Source organism: Sorex fumeus, unplaced genomic scaffold, assembly GCF_029834395.1.
Source record: "Sorex fumeus unplaced genomic scaffold, SorFum_2.1 ptg000051l, whole genome shotgun sequence".
NCBI lineage: Eukaryota > Metazoa > Chordata > Mammalia > Eulipotyphla > Soricidae > Sorex > Sorex fumeus.
The window spans coordinates 14900027-14926422 of NW_026606108.1; the positions used below are offsets into that span (position 1 = coordinate 14900027).

Sequence of the window (26396 nt, forward strand, 5' to 3'; positions counted from 1 at the left end):
GGGGAACAGACACTAACAAGAAACACCTAAGCAAATACATAAGAATGAATTCTAATGTGGATGGGTTTTTAGAACTGACTGCCAGGAAAGGCCTCTCTCAGGAAGTACTATTTAAGATAAAATGTTTAAGGGAAATGGGTGATGATGAGGGTGGTGCTGGAATTATGTGCATGAAAACCATCATTAACAGTATTTAAATCACAAAACTTCAATCAACTGTTTATATTTTGCTATTTTAAAAAATCATATTACTAATCCCCCTCTCTAAAAAATAGGTTGAAATGTTTCAAACAAAACAAACACTGTCCTCCGGGTGTTCATCCATTTGCTGGAGAGGGCCCAGTAACATCTCCATTTTGAGACATATTGTTACTGTGTTTGGCATATGGCTATGCCATGCAGGCGAGATACTCTCTACCGTAGCTTGCCGGGCTCTCCAAGAAAGGCAGAGGAATCGAAGCCAGCTTGGCCGGGCTGGCTGCGCACAAGGCAAACGCCCTACCGCCAAGGAAAGAGGGAAAATGGAGCATAGTTTTTAGGCAACAAGGAGTTGTTTTGCAGACCCCAGATTGGGGGAGGGAGTGAACCTCACCTAAACCTGTAGGACGACAATGTGCTGAATTAGGAGGGTCAGGGAGATGAATGAAGATAAAAAGGTTTGAGAGGCAGGAATGTGTTAGTTCAACTAGTGAAAAGTTGCCAAAAAGTATAGTATTCTGTCTTCTTTAAAGTAACTACTTTGAAAAAAAATAAAGTAACTACTTTGGTTTAATTTTGGTTGAAGCTTAGAGATTATTTAAGATTGTGTCCAAAAGACAAAATCTTCAGTATTTAGTGGTTTTATTGTCATTCAGTTTCTTCCCTCATATTTTGTACAAAATAATCAACGAGTCACAATTCATGCTAAGAACAATTATAGTAGTAAGCTGGATAGGAAGAAACGTTCCTAACTGTAGCTAATAATTTTGGTTTTTTAATGCCTGAGGTTTTTCGTACTCCCAAAAGGTAATAACTGTTGGAATCAGCAGTATAAATGTCCTCAAAATTTATTGAAAATTTTCTTAGAACTATGGAAATATGATCCATCTCAACTCCTCTCCCATCTGCTGTGCCTGTAAGAAGTGCTTCTGAAAGTGGCATGGGTACTTGATTTGTCAGATGCAGGTTTTATTTCAAAGATGTTTTCAGGCTGTAAGTCAAGAGTAAGAATGGAGCATGTGTGACTCTAAAATTAGGGGTGCACTTTCCCCTGCAAAACTTGAAATGATCATTTGTCTAAAAGAGAATTCCCAATCTCCAAATGTAGACCATTTATGTCATTGTTTGCTATGCCCACAAAGTCTGAACATTAATGAAGGTACTGTCTGCTATAGAGATAAATATCCATCTTTAGTGTATTTATAGACTTAAAAAGACAAAATGATGTGGGGCTGGAGCGATAGTACAGCAGGTAGGGCATTTGCTTTGCATGCAGCCAACCTGAATTCATTTCTCAGCTACCTATATGGTACCCCTGAGCACTGCCAGGAGTAATTCCTGAGTGCAAAACCAGGTGTAACCCCGTGCATTGCTGGCTGTGACCAAAAAAGCAAAAATATTTTTAAAAAAAGACAGCATGAACATATTCACAACATATATTCAAGCAGTGTCTCCCTATTTTTAATGGAATCCTATATAAATATGGCATTCCTATAAGAAAGTGCATTTTTAAATAAAAACTACCTTTTTTCAGTAAAAGAGACTAATTTTAAACTGAGTTCCTGAAGACAATGATGTCTAAGAGAAATTTTCAAGTGAAGAGATTTATTGGTTGAGTCAAGATGAGTAAACATAAATGTTTTACAGTAAGGAAAATGAAAGAAATGTGTAGGAAAGTAACACATAAGTATCATGTGAAGGTCAAAGAATTGCAGGTTTCTTGGAAGGCAAAATGAATTTTTCCAATCAGAGGAATTCACAGAAAACATCAATCAAGTAGGTAGGATTTTAAACTGGCCTTTAAGGATTCATTTTTTTTTTCACTTCAGCCACTCATCATATATTTTGTGCAAAAAAATAAAAAAGATATTTTGTGCAAATTTTCTCAGCCCCTAACTCTTGACTAAGTTCCCAGTATCAACTAGCAAATAAAATCTTCCCTCACCATACTCTCAAGGATAAGATGTCAACAGACAAAGGTAGTGGAAAGAATGGCTAATGGAAATGGCCTAAAAAATTGGTCAGCGAAGATCATGTTTGTGTGGAAAATCTGAAAAGTTAAAGCTGGCTAAGTGTCAAGTGAATGAAGAGGAATACAGAAAATAGGAAGAAGTTAAAATTGATCCCAGAAGATACACCATGCTGTGCTAAGATATAAAACCCACAGTACTTATGAAAAGAAGGCACTGGGTCTAAATTGGAACTCTTTTTCATCTGAATAAAAAATAAAAGGAAATACCCATGATTATGGGCCAGAGCGATAGCATAGTGGGTAGGGCATTTGCCTTGCATGTGGCTGACCTGGGTTCAATTTCTCTGTCCCTCTCGGAGAACCTGGCAAGCTAGTGAGAGTATTCCACCCTCATGGCAAAGCCTGGCAAGCTACCTGTGTCGTATTCGATATGCCAAAAACAGTAACAACAAGTCTCACAATGGAGATGTTACTAGTGCCTGCTCAAGAAAATCGATGAACAATGGAAAAACAGTGCTACAGTGCTACCCATAATTACAAGTGAAACATTATGCAGTGATTAGAGGCCTGGAAGAAAGATCAAAGGACTGGAGCATATTCTTTGCATGATGAAACCCCAGGTTCAATCCCCAGCAATACTGAGAATGACCCCTGAACACCGAACTGGTATGTGATACAAGCTGGAGTAGTTCCTGAGCACTGCTAAGTGTGAACCCCACCCCCCAAAAAAGCAAAAACAATAGCACTTTAGCACTGTAGTACTGTCGTCCTGTTCATCAACTTGCTCGAGCAGGCGCCAATAATGTCTCCATTCATCCCAGTTCCAAGATTTTAGCAGTCTCTCCTCTCATCCTTCCCAACTCTGCCATATTGGAGGCTCTTTCAGGGTCAGGGGAATGAGACCCGTTATTGTTACTGTTTTTGGCATATAGAATACACCACAGGTAGCTTGCCAGACTCTGCCATGCGGGCAAGGTACTCCTGGTAGCTTGCCGGGCTCTCCGAGAGGGAGAAACTATATTGCTCTCATCCAGGAGCTTTGTATTATAGTCTCTGGATCTTGGCCTTTGATGAGATTACATGGCACTGGGGGCAGTTTATAGGTGTGACTGCCAAGCTACTGGAAAACTGGGAGTCTGGGTGGAGGAGGCCCAGCCCCGATCCGAGCAGGCTTGGAGCTCTCAGCGACAGGTCTGCTGGTTCCTTCATGCATGAGGCTCATCCAAGTGTGTGGAGAGCAGCCTTCAGAATTGTTGTGGCTGGGTTCTGGAGGTTTTCGGCTGCTGGGGCTCTGCTTGGGGCAAGGAGGGAAACTCTCAACCCGCCCCCCTCTGAAGGGCCCTGGTGAAGACGGCCTGGTGCGGGGGCAGGAGATTCCCCCAACAACAAAAATAATGACAAAAAATAGGGAAAAATTATAATGAGAGGCAAATTTGAGTAGGAATTAGAAATAATAGGAAGCAGAAGACAAGAAAATAATAGAAAATAGAAGACGGGAGGGGAAAAACACAAGAAAAGAGGCAGTTTAAGGACAGGCTTTAGAACTGGATTCACCTCCATTCTCAGCTTCACCAACCAGCTCCCTTCAAAGCCAGAGCAAGTTGTTGAACTTCTCTGAGCCAACGCTTCCCCATCTGAAAAAAGTACTGAAATCATAGAGTTTGTGTGATAATTAAAAGACATAAGCACAAATCTCAAGACCTAGATAAAGCAACAATGAGGAAGATAGCAGAGGTTCTGAAAGAGTGTCTATGTACGTAAAGGGTTATGAACTATGACCCACATGCTGTGGTCAGCTCCATAAAGGTAGTTTGAAAGAAAAACTGCTGTGCCTTTCTAAATTGTGAAGACCGGTGTTTTTCCGAGATTGGATTATCTTGAGGCAGATTAATAGCTAGTTAATTTCAGTGAGTCTTCTGCACAATAGTTTCTCCTTCCTGGTAGACATGCTATAATAAAAGAATGTGTGAAAAAAAGAGAGTTTTCCATTAAAAACTGGCTTCCTGGAAAGGGAGAGCTACAAATCACTTGGAAAATTCCTGGCTCCATCACCTGGGTCTGGCCATTTGCAAAGTGTCTATAAATCTTCAGCAGGGCAAGATAAAAAGTATGGCTTTTTTCCTCTGGCAGACTTGTTTCTTTCTATGAGATGTTAAAAATAATGGTGAATGTTACTCAAGAAAGGCCATGAGAAGGTCAGGGCTGCCCATGTGGCAGTGATTTTCTCGGAACATTCTCATTGTTTTAAAGCATACATGATGGCTGGAGATAGTACAGGAGGTAAGGTGCTTGCCTTGCTGCAGCTGACCCTAGTTCAGTCTCCTCAGCACATAGTCCCCTGAGCACCACTGGAAGGAAACCCTGAGTATAAGCCCTAACTCCTTTGGGTCTGACCCAAATCCCCCCAAAGTAAAATAAGATACTACCGTGTATAAAGGTGGACAGACTTTTTGTTGGCAGGCAGATAGGAGGTCATGGACTTGAACTTCATAGCAGAAGGAACTTGGAGTCCTTTCTGCTCTCTGTTTCAAAAGAAAAAGGGGTGATTGATGAAAAGAGATGAAAGTAATGAAGGAAAATGGAAAGAAGGATAGAATATGAAGGAAGGGGAGTGAAGAATAAGCAAAAAGAAAACCAAGAGGTTGTTTTTCATTTATAGTTATCACACAAATCTCCTAATTGCTGGTTTATGGGTGCAACTCTTGTGAAATTAAATATTTTGAGAATCCTGTTAAGTTTTCTGATGATAGGGTTTCAGCTTTGGTTTCTTCCTATCCACTGCTTGACTCTGTTGAGTTATTAATTGCAGTTTTTTTTACTTTTTCTGTCTGTAGAGGTGGCCTGGTTACTGGAATGGCTATTTGTGAATTTGTTTTCCTAGTTATGCAAAATTTTACCTTCTTTCCTATCTTTTCTCCACCACTCATTTTACCCTGGCTGTGGAAACTTTCCTGTGATGTACACAATGCCACTGGGACTAAAGTGAGATGAACACACCCTCTTACCCATCTTCCCTTCTCTCTGCCACGTCATTTCTTTGCTACTCTTAGCTGCAAGGCTCTTGGAAAGACTTGTGATCAGTGTTGGTAACTCCCGCTCTTCTGCAGGAGGAAGCTCTTTGAAACGTCCTCCAGTCCCTTCTGCTCCATCATGCCCCAGAAACTGTGCTTATCAAAGTGCAAAGTGGCCTTCCAAAATTTCAGCCCATGGTCCATCAAACTTCACATCTTGCCTCTCAGCAGTGGGAAGCCAAATTTAATGAGCACTTCTCTGCACCTTTCTGAGCATACGGAACACAAAACTTTCCAGCTGTCTCACCCAGATCACTGGTCCCTCCTTCATTGCTTCTTTTCTGATGTTTCTTCCTTCATTCCCTAGATATTGGAGTACCCTGAAGATTCTGCTCTTGGTCCACCTCTCTTCATCCAGGTCTCTCAGTTCCTGAGATCACAGGCTATCTCCTGATTTTGAAAACTACCTGAAAGGCTACTAACTTCCAAACTTCTATCACCTACTCAGACCCCTCTCCTGAACCTCTAACCCTCATTTCCCATCATCAACTCCACATCTTTCCATTCAAGTGTTATCAACTCCACATGTTTCCATCCAACCTTCTCATGCTTCAAATTGGATAGTCTCGTTCCCCGCCTCTCTCCCCAAAAGAGTGTTTCACCACAGATTTCTCGTAGGCAGCATTATCAGGCAAGTCCCTGAGCGAGTCCAAGTCCCTTGGAGTCATCCTTTTGGTTTTGTTTTTTGGGCCACACCCAGTGGTATTCAGGGCTTACTCCTGGCTCTGCACTCAGGAATAACTCCTGGTGGACTCAGAGGATCATATAGGATGCTGGGAATTCAACTGGTTTGGCTGCATGCAAGGCAGATGCCTTACGCACTGTACTTTTGTTTCAGCACCTGTGGAGTGATCCTTGATTCCTCTCTTTCAAACCCTGTCACCCTTCCAACAGCAGGTCCTGTCAGGTCAGCTCTCCAGCTGTCCAGTGTCTGAGCAGTTCTCTTCATCAGCCCTGTGCATTTCTGAGGCTCTGTGATGAGGGATCGCCTGGTACCCCTGCTTCCACTGCAGCCCCCAACAGGATAGTCCTGTCACGCCACTGTAGATTGATACTTGTTGCATGTCAGATTCTCTCTCTCCTCAAGTCAAGCACCCTCCAACAGACTTCTATTTTTCCTAACTTTATTGCACAATGTCCATGTCATAACACCCACTTGCCATTGTAGTGATATGTTACTATACGCTTGGCATTGTGCCCATTTCACTTTTAGGAAAAATCAAAGGACTCTCCATGGGCTCTTAGACACGCCAAGTTCTCTGTCTTATCATTTCACTTTGCTGCTTGTCCCCTTGTTTGCACTGGTTTGACATCTGCTCTGTTCCCTGAGTCTCCAACCATTCTTCTGTAGATATCCTCCTTTGGAGTGTGCCCACCTCCATCAGCTCTGCCCAATGAGGCCTCTTCTGGCCAATACTGAAAGTCAACACCTCTTCCTTCCTCTCCAACACCATTTCTTTCCTTGACTTGGCTGTATTTGCTTCCCATAATATATAAAATTACATGATATAAATGTATACTGTTATTTATTAGCTTATATCCATGAAGAGAGTATAAATTCCATGAGGACATATGTTAATCCCTTTTATTTACTGCTCTACATCCAGTGTTTAGGATAGTACCTGACGGTATGCTAAGTAAATGTTTTTTGAATGAATAAATGGAACAATGAGTGAATCATCAACATTTAGTCTTTTCTGATATTTTCCTGATTTTATGTTTGTCATTGATAGCTAAACTGCTACATTAATTCAAATATGATGGATTTTCTAGATAGCCTGTTTTCACTGAACAGGAAAATAGCATTATGGATGTTCTGTAGTATTTTTTTCTGTTGTTTATCAAAGATTGATTTATACTAATGATAAAAAAATCAGCATGAGTTTACTCTTTTTTTTTAAATTTTACTCTTTATATACTATGTGTGAATATTGCATGCTATGCTTCAAACTAGGGACATTATCCAAGAGAACAATATTTTCTTATAATCATAAAAATACCACAACTCCTAGTCAGAGAGAGAAGGAATATAGGGGGATATGGAGAAGAGAAAGAGGGGAGAAGAAAATGAAGGAAGAGGGGCAAAGAGTCCTAGAGGTCATACAATTGTGAACAATATCTTTGGCTCTAACAATTCTCATTTTCAATGTTAATATCATCATAAAATCATCAGTGAATAATACTTTATGACCTTTGAGAAGCACCTTTATTTTATTTGACATAGAAATCAATGATTTGGGTCAAAAATCCAAATCCTTTACTACTGTTTTTTCTTCTCTGCTACTTCATTTCTCTAGTTCCATCCAGAGTTTGGCAAGCCAGACATGTTGCATTTAGTATCCAATTTGTCCTTTTGAGAAATACAGGGATTGCTTGAATGCAAGGCCATAAACGAGATATGAGTTACGTTAAGTTTTGGTAGTGACTTCTGATTGCCCTTTTGATCAAAAATTGGGTTTTCACTCCCTGACTCAAAGATAGTTATTAAAAGATCTTTGTGTGACCTCTCCAACATTATTTTGCAGTTTATCACTACTCCAGTCCTCCAAGTTCCTTAAGGCAAACCCCAAGTATTGTTTACTAGCATATCTCTCTGACCCTTTTCCCAATCACATGCACATCATAACTACAGAGAAATAGGTCGGAGGAGGTGGCTCACTGGTAAAGTGCATGCTTGATGTGTGTGACGTACTGGGTTCCCTCCCTAGAACAACACACACACATTCACACACACAAAAAAAATTAAAACAAAAAAAGCAGGTAATATTGCACAAAGGGTTTGTCATCTCAGAGAAGGGGAACTCGGACTTTTCATGCACAAGGTCCCAATTTCACATCCCTCAGCACTGCTGAGTCCAAGTGCTAAACTACCCACCCAAGCACCAATCAATCAGGCCCTCACCAGCAGGCCATCTATGTCCAGTGTTGACTCACAGACCTAGAAAGTACGAGAGATATACAACCTTCCCCAAATAAATAGAAATTTAATTAACTGAAATGCTTACATCTCAGACCAATTTGATCAAAATCCACTTTGGATTGTCACATTGTCAGCTCCACACCTGCTCCCAAGGAGCCCCTTCTTCCAGTTCATTCCCTTTGCCAACCCTTTTGCTCTTTTGTCTTCCTGTGGTCCAAGGACCTCCTAAATCCCTGCCAATGCTAAAAAGGCTTTTTGGATTTAATCTATTCTCATCAATCTAGTTGGTTCACAGATACTTACTGTTCCAAAGAAGCACTTACCCTGATCCCATTCCCTTTAAAATATTGTTGTTTACATTTATTCAGTACAAACATATTTTTTATTTATCAGCTGTTTAGGATTCTCTGATATTGGTGTTAGGTTTCTTTCACTCTCACTGATTTACTAGTTCAAGAAAAAAATAAGAAGCAGCAATTATCTGCTAAGATACTCAAAAGGCACTCAGGGTTCCATGATGAAGCGGTTACTTGTGTCATTTATAGTGGAAAATAATACAAGTAACCTGTTTACTTAATAACACAAGGAAATCATTGAAAATGGTTTGACCATCAACCCTTAGGATGAAGTATAGGGAGCAGAGAAACTATCTTGGTCTGAAACAGGACATAAAAAACTCACCTAGAGTGATGACACTAGAGCCAAGAAACAAACATTGCAAATTGTAACTCCCATAAGGCCAGTACTAGGTCTTGTTGATGTCAGAAGTTGGCCAAGCAGAACGTCTGACCAAAGAAGAGAAGTGTGCTTGGGTGGCAACTGCCTGCTCGAGAGAGGTGATGGGCTGGCTCCTTTTAGACCTGATCTCCAGAAGGAGTTTGGGATTAGTGATAGATGCCCCATGTTGGATAGATAATAGATCTGAATGATTGACAGAGTTTGCATCGTCTGAGTAGTTAATTACTCCTCTGTTTTCTGAAACGGTGTGTGACAGATGGTAGACACCTTGACAACAGATTCCATTATAAACCATACAGGCTTGGAGGCAAGTCTGTACAGACCCCAATTTCCCACAGGATTTTTCTGTACTTAGAAGACCTATCCTTTTTACAACCCCTTTTCCCTTCAGGCAAGTTTTTCTTTAACTACTACAGGAAAAATTTTCTCTCCTTTGCCTCTCTTTTGCAGTAACGTGTTTGAGTAAAGCAATCTCCATCAACCCCCAACTCCATCAACCCCCAGCACCTAGTTGGTGCTGGGGATTTGGGTCAGCATGGGGAAGCTTTGTGCATTTTAATGGGAACAGCATGGCGTTCATTACTCACCTGCTTCCTGCCATCTGGACTTTCACAGCTCAGCAAGCATGGTGGGCTTCCTGCTCATTAGCAGGAAGAACTTGGCTCTTACAGAGGGCATGGCTAGGTCCCTTTGAAGTCATAATTTTGTGATGGACACAATGATAAATTGAGAGGGTGGAGGGATTCTATCTCTGTAAACTGTTTTCATATTTGAATAGTCCAAAAGTAATGTAGCGTTTCCACATTGGGGAAGGGGCAAAACCTTCAACAATACCAGGCCGTCACCCAAACTCCAAGGAAAACTTGCTTGATGTTGGGCAGTAAAGTCACATGAAAATGTTAGAGTAAGATTCTGGGCCTGAGATCATGAGACTATAGACCCTTTCCTCTAAATCTGCCTGTGCTGTTGTACACTGGCCCTGTGTGTGCCAAGGGTTGTATGAAAAAGCAAAGATGGGAAGATATGTCCATTAGTGTGCATTTAGGTGCAAATAATAGGAAATCTTTCTAGCAGCAACTGAAACCACAGGGTGTCTATTGTTTGATCTCAAGTCCAGACATAGACTGTCCCTGGATAGATGTTTGCAGTTCCCTGATGTCATCACGGGCCTTGTCCTATTCTTCCATCTGTCACACTCAGCCTCTTGGCTTTTTTAAGACCTTAGGCTTCTCACCTCCTGGTCCTATGCTAGCTGCCAAGCTCCACATATTGCAACCACGTCGAAAGACAGCAGTCTGCAAGGAATATGTCAGGTCAACCAGAAGGCCTTCCCTTCTCCCTTTTATTTTGAGTGAGGTATCACTTTCCCAGAGTCCCTACCTCCTTTTTCCCTTCAGTAGACTTTCCTGTATGCCTCACTACCAGATCTTGCTCTCCAGGCCATCCCTGACACAGGTAAGCAAGTGTCTGTGTTTTTTAGGTGAGGAAGGAAAACACGGAGTTGGAGTGACCAACTGAGAGAGCTGGCCACAGTATGCTATGTAGGATTAAGCAACTTGATCCCAAAAGGCAGACTGCACCTTTTTTTCTTTCTAGTGTTTTGCTTGTGGTTCAACAGGACCTAGTAATAATAGTGAGACCTGGGGGATTATGATTAGTGAACCCTTCTACCTGATTTTTTTTCTTTCTGAGGGGAAGACCAGCACTTGGATTAAGTTATAATTGGTGTCACAGGATAAATTGTATTCAGCTAAAGATAAATTTGTGTGATAGAATAAATTGTATTTAGCTAAAGGTAAAGGTTCCTACATCTAAATAGGCACTGATAAGGTGACTAAGGAATGAAATCTGAAGCAGAAAGAAAGTGTGCCTGACTCAGTAGGACCAAGACCCCATGCATGAGGCAGGAGTGTCTCCTTCTTCTGTAGTGCCCAGATACTCTTCCACCAATGCACCACCAGTGACACAGAATTCTCCTCAAAAGGCAAATTTGGACAGTAGGTGAATACTTGTGAGCTAGCTTAGATCCTTCCATATTTATATCAATATAAAGTTTTATAAAGTTTTAAAGCTTCTTATTGACTACTTCTGTCACTAAACCCAAATTAAAGGAATATAAGAATCTGAGTTATTGCTACTGAATTAAGGACTCAAACATAATCTCATCTAAAGTGGAAGACAAAGATCAAAGGACAGAAAAGAAATTCCGTGCAAAAATTTAGTTAGTGGGGCTGGAATGATAGTACAGAAGGTAGTGAACTTGCCTTGCACAAAACTGATGCAGGTTTGGTCTTCAACACCCTATTGGTCATCCCACCTCCACCCTAGCCCTGCCAGGAGTGATCCCTGAGCACAGAACCAGGAGCAGCACCACAGGTGTGACCTCAAAACTAAAGAAAAAAATTTTGGTTTGGGATGCAGGTTAATGAAAGTATTTTGATGAGCTTTTTCAGGCTCTAAAGCAGTGTTTCCCAGAGTGGGCAATACCACTCTTGGAAAATGCTGGAAAGATTAGTGTGGGAGGTTGGGACGTGAGTGATGACTGGAGTATCAGGGAATCAGGGAACACACTTGGTGTTTGTTTACTTAAAGAGGACAATTTTACAGGATGATTTATGAGAGCGAGGCAGTCTGAGAATCTGTTTCTAAAAACATTCCTGAATAGTAAGATTAGAAAATAAGATCTGTGAATCTGTGTAGTGAGCAAATGATCACTGACTCCAAACGGAGTTGCCCTATCTATAGAGGACAGCAGCCTCTGTGTTGGTACACTGTTAACTTCACCAGTCCTTATATTCTTGTCAGATCATGTTACTCTGACCTACCAAGAGGGCCAATATGAAAGGCATTTCAGGAGTGATGGACTGCTCTGTTATCCTGACAGTGGTGGTGGAGGCACACTCTCTGCATTTATCAAAAATAAAGTGTGCCATGAAAACTGAATCTTGCTATATGGAAATTTCAACTTAAACTTGTGGGGCCAGAGAGATAGTACAGAAGGGTAATGTCTAGTTTGATTCCCTAGCACCATTTATGGTCACTGGAGCCTCCCCAAGGAGTGATTCTGAGAACAGAGCCAGGAGTAAGTCCCTAGAGTCCCACTGGATGTGGCCTCAAAGAAAAAAAAAGCAGCCTTTCATATGATGGTTCTCCATGCTATGCCCAGGGGTCCCCAGCAAGGTAAAGCAGGGTTTGATTCTGAACGCTGGTGGTTCAGGCTGGGTGACATGAGGTGGTAATTCTCCAGCTCCATGGTGCAGGGGCCAACAGGGCATGCCTGGCAGTGCTCTAGGGGCCAAGTCATGCGAGGTATCAGACTGGGAGAAAGTGCACACTCCAGTTCTTGGATATATCACTCCAGCACTAAAAACCAAAGTTTAAAATTATTTTAAATTTTATTTCTTTTTCTAATTTTTATTGGATCACTGTGATATATGGGCTGGAGCGATAGCGCAGTGGTAGGGCGTTTGCCTTGCACGCAGCCAACATGGCCGACCCAAGTTCGATTCCTCCGCCCCTCTTGGAGAGCCCGGCAAGCTACCAAGAGTATCTCGCCCGCATGGCAGAGCCTCGCAAGCTACCCGTGATGTATTCGATATACCAAACACAGTAACAACTAAGTCTCCAATGGAGACATTACTGGGCCCGCTCGAGCAAATCGATGAACAACGGGAGGACAGTGACAGTGACAGTGACACTGTGATATACACGATACCCTATCAGCAATAGTATTGTAAACAGTGTCTGTAAGAAAAAAATGTTTTTAATTTATTTTTTAAGAAGTTTTATTGGATCACCATGAGACACAGTTACAAACTTGCATGATTACATTTCAGTCACACAATGCTCGAACACCAACTGCTCCACCAGCATACATTTTCCACCACCATTGTTCCCAGTGTCCCACCTGCCACCCCCACTCCACCCCACTCCCTGCCTCTGTGGCAGGTACCATCCTTCTTTCTCTCTAATATTGGGCATTATGGTTTGCAATACAGATACTCAGGGGCCATTGTGTTTGGTCCTTGGTTTTCTTCGGCACACATCTCCAATCTGGTCAATCCCTCCAATCATCATTTATTTAATGGTTCCTTCTCCATCCCAACTGCCATTTCCCCCAGCATGTGGGGCTGGCTTCCAAATCATGGCGTGACCCTCCTGGGGAAAAAATTTTTTAAGTCACTAAGATAAATGCTGAAATCTCTTATTTATTAAGCTTGCAAAGTGGTTAATGTTAATGTAGCACTGTAACACTGTCCTCCTGTTGTTCATTGATTTGCTTGCGTGGGCCCAGTAATGTCTCCATTGTGAGACTTGTTGTTACTATGTTTGGCATATTGAATACATCATGGGGAGCTTGCCAGGCTCTGCTGTGCGGGTGAGATACTCTCAGTAGCTTGCCGGGCTCTCTAAGAGGGACAGAGGAATTGAACCCAGGTCTGCCGGGTGAGCCGCGTGCAAGGCAAACGCCCTACCAATGTTAATGTAACCAATTAAATTTTTATTTATTTGGTTTTTGGGGGCCACTCTTGGCTCTACTCAAGGCTTACTCCTGGGTCTTCACTCACGAAGCATTCCTGGCAGGCTCAGAGGACCATGTGGGGCCCGGGGGATTGAATCTGGGTCAGCCCTGGAAGTCCCTGTCACAACAGGTCCAGGTAGCTCTACATCTTTAGCCAGGTAGGCTCTAGCTTTGAACCATGCAGCCTGGTTGACCAGGTGGCCTCCAGGGAGTAGACTACAGACCCCCTGAGCACTGATAATGAGCCACTTCCCCTTAAGTATATCCTGGCACTTGTGGCAGAGGGGACCTCCCAGATCCTTGTCAACACAAATTTTCTGGCAGTGGCACCATTTCATCATTGTCATCTTCTGTGACATTTTCTATACTTGGTGAAGACGTGGATAATTCTCTTTGTTTTTTACTTGTTGGGTCACACCCAGCAATGCTCAGAGGTTACTCCTGGCTCTGCACTCAGGAATTACTCCTGGTAAAACTGGTGGGCCGGGGAGTGGGGGGGAACCATATGGGATGCCAGGTATCAAACCCGGGTCAGCCACATGCAAGGCAAACACCCTACCCACTATACTATCTCTTCGGTCCCAAGATGTGGATAATTCTTATCAGGAAGAGAACTTGAGTTCTCTTGAATGGACAGAGCTAGCAGATTATGAAACAAGTAGGGTCAATAACTTTATAGTATTATCCTCCAAATGTTTGTTGTTCGAGTGCTAATACATTAAATGGGTTATGAAGACTGATATTAGTATCTCATTTTAATTCCTCTCATTGGTGAGTTCTATTCTAGCAGAGGGTTTGGGTCAAAGTCCTAAGTCTAAACAGTCACCATATGACCTAACAGTAGATAAATTGTACATCACCAATGATCCAGCTGCCTGCCTTAGCCTCATGCTCTGCTCTGATATAGTGTAGACTCTGGCCTTGTATTTTGCTGACAAAGACCAGGCCATGAACATGCAGGTCCTCCATTTCTCCAGTCTTACTATTACATGAATATAATGACTGAGTCAGTTTCTGTTATTTTGATAAATGGGGGCTTTATATTTGAAATAACAGTGCAGAACATTTGTATGAGGCCAAGATTATTTTAACAAAAAAAATAGCTCAGCCTCAGCAGTGCCTGTTGAACTAGAAATGGGGTTACCAGGCCACCATCTTGTGGAAATTAAATCAGCACAAATAGATATGGCACAAGGCCAACTTCATACCTCCCAGGGCTGCATTTTAAAATCACATTAACTACATTTGACCTCTACAACTGCTTTTGCCTCTTGTTTTTGAGTTTTTTTTCCCTATTTTTAATAAAAAATGAGTCCCCATGTCAGAGAGCCGGAGAGATAGTACAGAGGGTAGGGCGCTTACCTTGCACACGGCTAACCAAGTTCAATCTCTGGCATTCCATATGGTCTCCAGGGTACTTCCAGGAGTAATTCCTGAGTGTAGAGTAGGAGTAACCCCTGAGCATTGTGGGTTGTGGCCAAAAAACATATATATACTTCATCTATTTCTCTGTAGAAGAGAGAGAAAAATGTACACATTAACTTTTTGTTGCTAACGCCACTGATTCAGTTGGGCATTTCACATAACGGCTAGTCATATAAACTGAACATGTAGAGGTAAAAGTCATGTCGAAGGCAATAAACTGAGAACTGCTGACCAGGGTCTGAGACTCAGCTGGTGTGTCTGTGGTTGCAAGTATATTCTTATTGCATCTCCTCTTTCTGTCCTAACAAAAAAAAAAAATCCCTTGTCTATCTTAAGCAGTGTATGTTTTAGAATTTGAATTGCCCTTTCTGGGCTTGCAGGTTGCAAATACAGGAGTTTTTGTAGCAGAACTTTCAGTGTCTTGAAATTAGCATGCAGGATGATTCATGAGTTTTGCATCAATTATTAAACAGTCATAGATGGAGATATGCAGAGATGGATGGGACAGTAAAGTACTCTGGTTACACCCACTGGCTTAGGAATGATAAATAAGCCAGGAAATAGCAAAGTTCAAATGGGTATTATTAACTCGAACTGTAAAGGCAGATGCTCCAAGAGAGAGGGTGGACAACTGCGAGATAGAAACTACCACATATACAGACCCACTGGCTGGCAGGACTGAAATAAAGGCAAGGATGCCCTGAATGATAGCACAAAGGGGTAAGGACTCACTATGCATGCAGTTAACACTTGTTTGATCTCCAGCACCAAATATGGTCACCTGAGTACCTAACGCCAAGAGTGATCCCTGTACACAGAGCCAGGGGTGAGTGCTGAGCACTGATGATTACAACTCAATCTCTTCGTTAATTAAATTATTTAAATTGGCAATAGGAGTGAGGAGTTTCAGAATTTTGCCTTGTGATCACCCTTTCTCTTAAAACGTTCTTGTGGCGGCTGGAGAGATAGCACAGCGGGTAAGGCGTTTGCCTTGCACGCGGCAGACCAGGGTTCGATTCCCAGCATCCCATATGGTCCCCTGATCACTGCCAGGAGTAACTCCTGAGTGCAAAGCCAGGAGTAACCCCTGTGCATTGCCAGGTGTGACCCAAAAAGCAAAAAAAAAAAAAAGTTCTTGAGGGAAATGACAAACAAGGATACCACTTAGGGTCCAGGGAGAGGGAGACCTTTCCACTAGCTGGGATGGAGTCTGATTGTTCATAATGCTGGAATCTAATAAGACTGGCCTGGATCATGGGGCTCCAAATTTCACTTCTTTTGACCTGTAAGCCTCTAAATGGGTGTTTCCTCAGAGTGCTAGTTAGAGAAATGGAGGCAGAAGATGGCTTGAAAGAATACTTCGCAATTTCTACTGATAGCAGCTTCACCACAGGGAAGTATCCACTTTAAGTTCTCAGGTTATGGACCATAGCCCCACCCAGGGTCCTGCCTTCAAGTTGCTGCCTAGTGGAAGGTCATAAGATGCTCTGACACAGAAAGTTTGGCTGAAAAACAGGATCTTGGTGTGGTCAACCCCCAGACCCTCTAGCCCCACCGTTCCTACATTGTGACCCACTCCACTTTCTCTCCAGAAAGAGTGTGTGGAGGCACAGTTTGTGTTTGGAGGCACTTTGCTTCATTTTTAGTACCAAGTTGATGCTTAAAGTAAAAAGACACTGGTGCCAGAGACAGAATGTGGGCAAATCAGGTGCTTGCCTTGCATATTCCTAATCCTGGTTCAATTCATGGCACCACATAGAGTTCCCAGAACCTTGCCAGGAGTGGCAGAACCAGGGCAGAATCAGGAATAAACCCTGAGTAAGCACAGCCAGGTATGGCTAAAATTCAAAAAAGTAAGTAAGTGAAAATAAATACGTAAGTAAATAAAGTCAAAATACCTAGTCACATCTGCTTTAGGCTCTCCCCAAGCCTGGAACTCCACTTATCACCCCTGTGCTATCACTTGCTGGCAGCCAGAAGAAGTAATTCTGATTAGAACATGTGAGAGCTGGAGAGATAGTACAGTAGGTTCTATCCTTGAAGTTGTGGACCTAGGTTCAATCCCCAGCATCCCATATGGTCTCCTGAGCTCCGACAGGAATAATCCTTGAATATTGCTGTGTTTGGTAAGCAAGCTAGCAAGCAAAGTGAGTATTTGGGAGCTGGAGTGATAGTACAGTGGAAGGGGCATTTGACTCAAACTTGGCAGACCCAGGTCAGTTCCCAGCATCCCATATGGTCCCCTGAGCACCACCAGGAGTTATTCCTGAGTGCAGAGTCACAAGTAACCCCTGAGCATTTCTAGGTGTGCCCTCCTCCCATGCCCAAAAAAAGAATGTGTCTGCTCCGTGAAGGCCTTTTCAACTTGGATGCTCAGAACAGCCTCCTCTCTTCTCTACCAAATGGTACTCTGCTAAGAAGCACAAGAAAGTGGTTAAATAACTCACTTGAAGCAGCTGCTTCCAGCTCTGCTGGGCTTCATCATTCAGTAGAGGGCCCCTGTTGTAGAAATGGGTCTTCTAGAGGCACATCAGGAATGAATAACCCAGCCACTTAGTTCCTATTTCCTTCAAGGTAGCTTCCATCTATCTATATGAGTGTTTCTGAGCAAGTGGACTGTATTCCCATTGATTTTAATAAGTAGAAATGGCCTTTTCTGAAGGAGATGGAAGTCAGAAACTAGTGAGCCACTGGTCCTAGTGAGCTCATAGTCAAGGTCACTTTTACGGATCAGTGTAGTTGCCCCATTAGCTCTAGCAGCATAGCCTCATACCCAGTCACAGCAGTGCCACCTCATGCCTACCACCTCCTTCCTGTTCCCCCCACCCCTTCCCCATTCCCTCCACTCAGCCCCATTTTGTTGTCAAAACCTACTGTTGTTGTGCTGCAATTGCTCGTTTGCTTATGTTCTTTATAACCATGTGACACCATCCAGCACCTGTCTTTCTCTCTCTCTTTTTTTTTTTTGCTTTTTTAAATTTTAATGAATCATCGGGCTGGAGGGATAGCACAGTGGGTAAGGTGTTTGCCTTGCACGTGGCCAACGCGGGTTCAATTCCTCCACCCCTCTTGGATAGCCCGGCAAGCTACCGAGAATATCTTGCCCACACGGCAAAGCCTGGCAAGCTACCCGTGACTTATTTGATATGCCAAAAACAGTAACAACAAGTCTCACAGTAAGTCTCTCACACAACAAGTCTCACATTACTGGTGCCCACTCGAGCAAATCGATGAACAATGGGAGGACAGTGCTACAGTGCTACCACTCGGTTAAGGTAGTATCTGCTTGATTTCACCACTGAAAATGAATCATCATGAGATACATTTACAGACTTATAGACTTTCATGATTGCATTTCAATCAAACAATGTTCAAGTACCCATCCCTCCACCAATGCCCATTCTCCACTACCAATGTTCCCAGTATCCCTCCCCACACCCCCACCCCTTCCCACCTCCTGCCTCTCTGTCAGGCACAATCCCTCATACTCTCTCTGTCCTTTTGGATGTTATGGTTTGCAATAAAGGTAACAAGCAACTGTCATGTTCGGTCCATAGTCTACTTTCAACATGCATCTACTATCCCAAGCGATCATTCCAGCCATCATTTACTTAGTGCTCCTCACTCCATCCCAGCTACCTTTCCCCCCAGTGCATGAGAATGGCTATCAAGCTGTGGGGCAGTCCTCCTGACCTTTATTTCAATTGTCCTTAGGTGTTAGTCTCCTATTATGTTACTTTATATTCCACAAATTTGTGCTGTCCTTTGTCACCTCAGGGTCCATCTATGTTTTCGTAGATGACAAGGTATTATCTTTTTTACAGCTGAGTAGTATTCCATTGGATACTAGTGTGTAAGTATACACACTGCATATATACACACGCATACATGTATACACCTTACACTTTCATCCATACATATGGATCTATTGATAGGCTTAGATTTTGCTTTCATGTCTCGGTTATTGTGACAAGCACTGCAGTGAATATAAGAGTGTGATGATGATCTACTATGTAATATTTCTTTAATGTCAAGTAGCTAAAAAAATAACTGGCTGAAAACATACAAAACTTAAGAGGTTTTGCATCAAAATACGTATTTCTGATTTTTAATGCATGCATACATTTTATGACACTGTTGAGTTAAGCTCAGTAGCTCTTTGTCACTTCAGCATGGACGTAGCTTTTGGTCTCCCCTCATTTCCGTTATGTTCCTTGTGCCCCTGTAGCTCTTAATTTGCTTCTCACGGAGTGAGTTATCTGAAGGTGGTGAGGACTTCTCCCTTATTCTTTTTACTTCCATACCAAGAATGACAATCATCCAATGTATTTTCATCTGCAAAAATGGACAATTCTATGTAAATTGGAGAATTTTACCCTACTTACCTAAATAAATCAGGCATACAAAGAAAATGTGGAAATGATGATATTAAAGTGAGGCTTGAGCTTTGAATCATTCAGGGTAATTGCCTCAGTTTTCCACCTCACTGTGTTCCCTTCCTTTCTATCCATGGACATAATCTTCAGAACAGTCTCTGTCAAAGGCCATGGTCAAACTCTCTACCTCACTCTGCTTTTTTTTTTTAACTCATTTGCACTCTCGGTAGCAATTGTTGGAGCCCTGCAGGGGAATAATTGCAGAGGAATTAACCTCTGACATTTTTCTAAAAATAGCCCTAATAAATTCAATCATAGGTAATTTACCTGTCCGTGTTCCTCCAGGGGTAACCAGCACTGAAGAAAGGCTTGGCAGGCTGGCATTCCTTCAGCAATTATGTGTGATCTGACTTCTCTGCGCCTGTGTATTTTCTCTGGCGAGAATCACAGAGTGCAAACCACCCTCTCCCTCTGACCTCCTGACCCTGTTTTCTCAGCACCCTCCTCCTGGGGTGCAGATCAGGCCTTGCTTTTTCAGGGGGTATGTTGGGCTCACAAGAAACCAAAGGCCAGGGTGTGAGGGTCAAGCTGGAGCTTTGGCAGGGTCCTTCCTGGAATTTCCAGCTCACTGAACATGCCATGTCTGTGCACCATCGGCTTCCGGCATGCCCCAAAGCCTCCACTTGGAACAGCCACTGAGTATTGAGGGGAGTTCCTCGGTGACAGGGTGTTTCTCAAAGAGGGTGATATTGCTCCTCAGATGCCATGTGAAGCAGGGCATTGCCTTCTGTTTGTTCACTGAGAGAAAGTTAAATTTCCAGCGGGACACTGAGGGATTTCTTTCTCTGCAAAGGGGGCGGGAGTAGGCCAACTAAGTTTGAGAACCTCTGCAAGGCAAGTGCCAAAGACCAGGAGGGAAAGGGACAAAGGACCTGTGGTTGGTAAAAGTGATCAAGGAAAATTGCCATTTGTCAGAGCTATCAAGAAAGTCGGTTTTTCGTGCCCAGAACAAAAGATTCTCCATGGGCTTTTGCCTTTGTTCTCTTTTATTTGTGCCCTGAGAGCACCGGGCAGCGTGGGCATTTGAGAAATTTGCCTTTCTCGAGTGCCAAAGTCAGTGGTACTTAAAATGCAGCACATAAAATCCTCGTAAATTCCACTGCAGAAACAAAACCCTAAGCCCTTAAATGCACAGAAAAGTATGTCTATTATCTGTCGTTGGAAAGTAAGTGTGCAGTTACTTAAATTGCCTTTGTCTTCTTCTTTTCAGCTGACATTATCTCTACGGTAGAATTCAACCACACGGGAGAATTACTAGCGACCGGGGACAAGGGGGGTCGGGTTGTAATATTTCAACGAGAGCAGGAGGTAAGTGGCACTGAATGTAAAATGCCCATTTTCTTCTCTTTTTAAAGGAGGCCTCCCACTGTTCTTTAATCCCCATGTGTCACCCTTCACCTTGCCGCTTTGCTAGCAAACTAAAAACTGCCAAAAAGTCATTAACATCAACAGTTCCACATTCAGGCTCATAAAAAGCACCTGAAAATAGAGAATTTTTTTTTTCTGGCTATTGCTTTATCTTTCCAAACCTGGCTGTTGTGCATTCAAAACTACCTCCCTTCGCATCGGACCTGCGACCCAACGAGTGTCCACTCTGCCCTTTGAAAGACTAGGATTTATCCCTGAGCTATTGCAATTCGGCCTCCATTGATTGCAGGCTCTCCCACGGACCAAACCATGTAGGTGGAAAAAGAAATAGCATGCCCAACAGAAAGAAAGGACAACTTGGGTCAGTAGAGAAGAAAATGAGAGTTTAGCTGACCCATGGGAGGGAAGTCCCACAGAACGACAACTGAGCCATGCCTAGCTTACACGCTGTACCTAGGAGCCCCCAGAGGCGAACGCTTTGTACATTCTGAGGAGAAGCTCTAACACCCCAACAACTCTCTGCCTGAGCATTGGGCTCCACTAGGAATTATTTCTCTGTTCCTAATAAATTGAGTTTGGGGTGGGGGGAGGGCTGCCTGTTTTGTCAGAACAGAAATAGAGCCAAATTTGATTTCCTTGGCCTCCCCTGGCATGGTCCTGCAGCTTCCAGCAGGCCAGTCTGTGTTCTCAGAATTCCCCATCTGCTCCCTGCCTGCCTCTCAGATTCACCCCACACCACACGGGGGGAGCCCATGTGGCGGATTCACTAGAGACTTCCCTAGCAATTGAGAGTCTTTTTTTTTTTTTTGTGCCTCAAAGCCATTTGTGTTGCACCTCCCCTTGGAAGAAAAAAAAGAGAGAAAAGAAAAAAGGAAAGCCTCATTTAGAGGTGATATATTTGGTAATTGCACATTATTTGCAATTAATTTCTATAAGGGCATCATACTCCCTCGGGGTTCTGTATAAATTCAAGTGTTCAGCACTAAATCAGGAACCCAGCCTATTCCGCTGGCCCCGGAAACGTGAAAATGTGGTTGGCAAGTAGGAACTAATAGCTCTTCGTGACCTGGAATTTTTCCTGCTTTTCCAGAGCTGCTGAGTGCTAATTGGTCTGGCACATACTCGGCACATTGACAGTCTGATTTAGATGCGAACAAATCAACACTTTTATATGTTTATTGTTAAGGTGGACTGACAATCTTTGCCATTAGCAGTACAAGTAGCCAGCATGCCAGCATTTAAAGTCCTTTAAAACTGATTTTAAACCTTCCTCTTCCATATCCAATTAGGTTCACAGTGATGATAAAGAGGAACAGGAGGAACTATTTAGCATAAATTACCCAAGGCAGCATGTTGCCAGCAATATTCCACACCACCTTTTCTTCCTGTTAGCTATTTATAGGTTTCACCTATTTTAATTTACTGAAATATTTGGGAGGCCTGATTCATTAGCGCAATGAAGGGGGGACACATTTTCCAAAGGAGAGTGTTTTGGGTTTTTTTTTCCCAATAAAAATTAAGTGTTGAGGATAATAACGTGCGGTTAAGTACTTGCTCAACTTCCAGGCGATCCTTGGCAGAAACAAGCGCAAAGGCTCAGAAACAACGCTGTGGCGACATCCAGTCAGGGGGCTTTTTTCTTGGGTGGGGGAAATACTGCACCATGCTGGAAAGTTTGCTGCTGGTGACCTACCTGTCCTCACAAATGCATTTAACACCTGGGCTTTAGCATCCTTGCCCATCAGTAAATTGAAATATAGGTTTGGATGTTCAATATGCACTCAGAGAAACAAATTGTTCATTAAGACTTTGTGTCAAGAATTGAACTCTTATGACAGACATTTGGTAAGATCTGGATTTGAATGTCTGTATCATGTTTTTCCAAACACTAAATCTTGCAGCCCTGCTCACAAGGTCCTTGAATGTCAGAAATAACCCCTGCCATCTCCATCTCCCGCTTCTCTTTCTCTCTTGCACACTCTCATCTTCCGCTTCTCTTGTTTTCTTTCTCCTGCACTTTTCAGCAAACTCTTTTCCATATGCTTCTTTTTCTCATCATTTATTTAGTTCCTGCTGTTTGCTCTTCGAATAATCGGAGCTAGGGGAAAGCAGGGATAAAGTCTCATCATTCTCCTAATGATGCAGATGTCTCAGCATTCCTATTTGTACTCAGGTTGGAAAAGAAGGCGAGCGGGAGAGATCTGATGTCCAAATTTGCCACCGAAGGCCTTGCATATGTGGTTTTAATATGCAGGGTCTCCTTGGTGCATTGCTTTGCCCTGTCCCCTTTACAGAGCTTCTGAAAACTCCTGGACTTCTAAAACTTAGTTTTAAGGCCAATGAAAGACCTGCTACAACTTGGGACTCTTAGAGGGACTGAGAAATGTCTACATACACACACGCTAGTGTGCACTGGCTTTCTCCTTAAGGTATCCAAGAACTCATTAGGACACAGAAAGTAAATACCAGAACTTCTGTTACAACAGATTTCAAAGCATGTCTGGTTTAAATTTCTAGTTCTGGGCTGAAGAGATAGTAAAGCAGGTAGGGCACTTGCCTTGCCAGTAGCCAACCCAGGTTCAATCCAACCATAGTGCTAGATACCATCCCTGAGCACAGAGCCAAGAGTAAGCCCTGAGCACTACCAAATGTGACTCCCAAACCAAATATATATATATATATATATTTGTGTATATATATATGTGTGTGTGTAATTAATATATTTCTGTGTTCGTATTCTGATGTATGCCATACATATATTTATGCAGAAGCTCATGTATATCACTTATAATGCAATACATGCTAATTGGAAATGCCATATTTTACTAACAGGCATCAACCATCCAACACTTTGGAAACCACTGTGGTCCTGGCTGGTCCTACTCTGACAGCCTGCCCTGGTAACTTCTCAAAAAGAGAAAAATAAATAGTGAATTTGCAGTTAACTTGCATGATTCAATCCCTTGAGTATCTTTATTTTTCCCTTTCCCCAGAGTAAAAACCAGGTTCATCGCAGGGGTGAATACAATGTTTACAGCACATTCCAGAGCCATGAACCCGAGTTCGATTACCTAAAGAGCTTAGAAATAGAGGAAAAAATCAACAAAATAAGATGGCTCCCTCAGCAGAATGCCGCCTACTTCCTGCTGTCTACTAACGGTACGTGATGGCTTCCTTCTCTGTATTTTCAGAACTGTCAGCCAAACCATGTATTTCAATCTCTCTTAGCCTCTATTTTCCTTGTTCCTTGTGAATTGTGGAGAAAGAAAAAAAAAAGGAACAGTCTGTGCAAGATACTCTTTCTGCAAGATACATTTGAAAGACTGCTGGCAGGGTGGGTCCTAAGAAAACAGTAACTATATTTTTTTCTAAAAATAATAGATTTATGACTGAATTATGTGAGACCTGTTATCTACAGCTTTTGGTTTATGCAGATTATTTCCAGGTGTTTGGAATGTGACTTCCTATCTTAAGATTCAGTCAATGTTATTCTGGGAACACATTTTATAGGAAACTCAACATGCCATCCCTAGGAGTTTGGCATATGTAAGGGGTTATTAATCCCTGAATATATTGCAGAAGATGGGTCATAGAGCAGATGTCTGTGCTTCTCTGACACAGTCAAGCAGGGGAACAGGTCAAGAAGAGTGGGGTGCCATCCAAAGAACTGATCAAGAAAGGGTTTTTTCTCTGTTTTTCACCAAGTTCTTCTGTTGGAGGCATTGATATAAATAGCTCAGGGAGAAAGAATGTTGGGGGTGAATAGAGAGCCAAATGACATGAATTCATAAGCTTTTATTCAGTGGAATTTCCTACCCTAAAGGTTCTTAATACGCTTGCTAGAAAAAAATCGATGCTGGAAACAATTCAGGATAAAATCATATCTCAAAGGGTGCTAATTGAATAGCATAACAAGTAAGAGGATTTGTACAAAAAAAAAAATTAAACCCTTTCCCAAGCAAAAAGCTGGCAACCAGAACGATTCATTTGATCCTGTATTTGTCTATAAGAGTGCACATTTAAACATAAATCAAGAAGAAAGGTTTTTTTTTTTGCTTATGCTTTCTTTTTAAAAAGAAAGAAAAATGCCCAGAGGTCAAGTGGGAGGAAAAATACAGGAGTTGTATATGAACGAGCATATTAGTTTTTTGAAAGGCTGAGAAAACACCAAGAGGTTTATTGTGATGGATTTTTATTGTGCAGTATGACTGACTTGCATATCTGTTCCTTTTTCTCATTTTCTAAATTGTTTACAAATTTGATTTTTTTAAAATTTGGTTTTGGTTTCAGGCTATATCCAGCTTAGTCTTATCTCTATGCTCGGGGATCACTCATGGCAGTGCTCGGGAGACCATATGCCATGCCATGGATCAAACCTGGGTCTACAGGATGCATGTCAAGTGCTTTAACTCCTGTACTGGCTCTCCAGCCCTAACAAGTTTGAATATGGGCCATAAATCCTTAAATATATAGCCAACAAACAGACCTAAAATAAGTAGCTATTCTGCATTAGCCTGTTTAGGATTATTTAAGCAGATCTTAAATGCACGTGACCAAGTCTCCACTTATCTCTTTCCAGATCCCAATAAATTTAATTCTCATAACTATTTTTGGTTTGCTTTTCTTTCTTTTAGTGTCAATTTCTTGAAATCCAAACCATATAAGTTCATTTCCATTTTTTCTCTTTTAGTTTTGCCATTAAATTTCACTCAAAGACTCCACTTTGAACACTACTTACAATAAAAGACAGTTCTGATGATTTTGTCTTAATTGCTCCAGGCAGAGGGGGAAAGTCTTTGATTATCTTTCACAACTAGCTTACTTTGTATTAGAAATTTAGGCTATTGATAATCACAATAAGATGTAAAGTCTTATTAACTACTTTGTGGGGGGGAAGGGAAGGAGATCAGTGAAATGCAATGAAGATTAATTATATAGCATAATGTTCTGTTAATTGAGTTTTTAAGTAGTTTTTTGATTAACAGGGATATTATCTTCCCATTTGGGATGCTATTTTATATGCCAACGGTATCTCAAAATGATTCCTCATAAGAGAAATCCCATATTCTTATGTGATTTTCTTTTTTATAATAATATTGAGGTTGAGAATTCCCCTTAAGCCAAATAGGTTAACATGCAAAAATTAATGGAAGACAATTGGAATTACTGTACAAAAGAGAAAATGAAGATAGATGATAAGATTGTGTTTAAAAGCTGCCACAAGTAACGATAAACTACTTAGAAAGCTAGCCAGAGAAAGAAAAAGTCATTATTCACCAGAACAACTGCATGTTTTGGCCTTTATTTTCCTCCACAAAGCTGTAAGATAAAGAGTCAAGAAAAATTGTATGATGATAAAGTCAAGAATGACCCCAGGCAACCTAACCATGGAGAATTGATTAAATTTGCCAATTATCTTTTTGTAATCATGCATATCTCATTATAGTTGGGTAACTTTTAATTTCTGCAAGCATATATTTCCAATCATCCAATATTTTTATAAAAATAAGCCAACAGTTAATTCATAATCTAGACCTGGAAATTATTTTCCAGATGAAAGTGTATTGCTCTACCAAGCTTCCCACTTCTTCCTTCATTCTTGGGTGGAGAGGGGAAAGTGAGCTTTCCTTTCATGCAGTGCAAAGAATATGTTTGCTATTAGAAATTTTTATAATGAAACACAGAAAAGCAAATCAAAGGTGTTAAAGTGTTCTCATCCAGACAACAAAAAAGAGGAACGTATGAA

General features: G+C 41.9%; 1 protein-coding gene across 3 annotated transcripts in view; it reads left to right on the top strand.

Annotated features, from left to right (window-relative positions):
• PPP2R2B (protein phosphatase 2 regulatory subunit Bbeta) overlaps window positions 1–26396 on the top strand; it is a 487952-nt gene that overhangs the window by 351988 nt on the left and 109568 nt on the right. For all 3 annotated transcript variants that reach the window (XM_056124486.1, XM_056124487.1, XM_056124488.1), the window contains 2 exons: window positions 20493–20590; window positions 23644–23809. In XM_056124486.1, the coding sequence (XP_055980461.1) occupies window positions 20493–20590; window positions 23644–23809 (264 nt within the window). The remainder of the gene's footprint in view (window positions 1–20492; window positions 20591–23643; window positions 23810–26396) is intronic.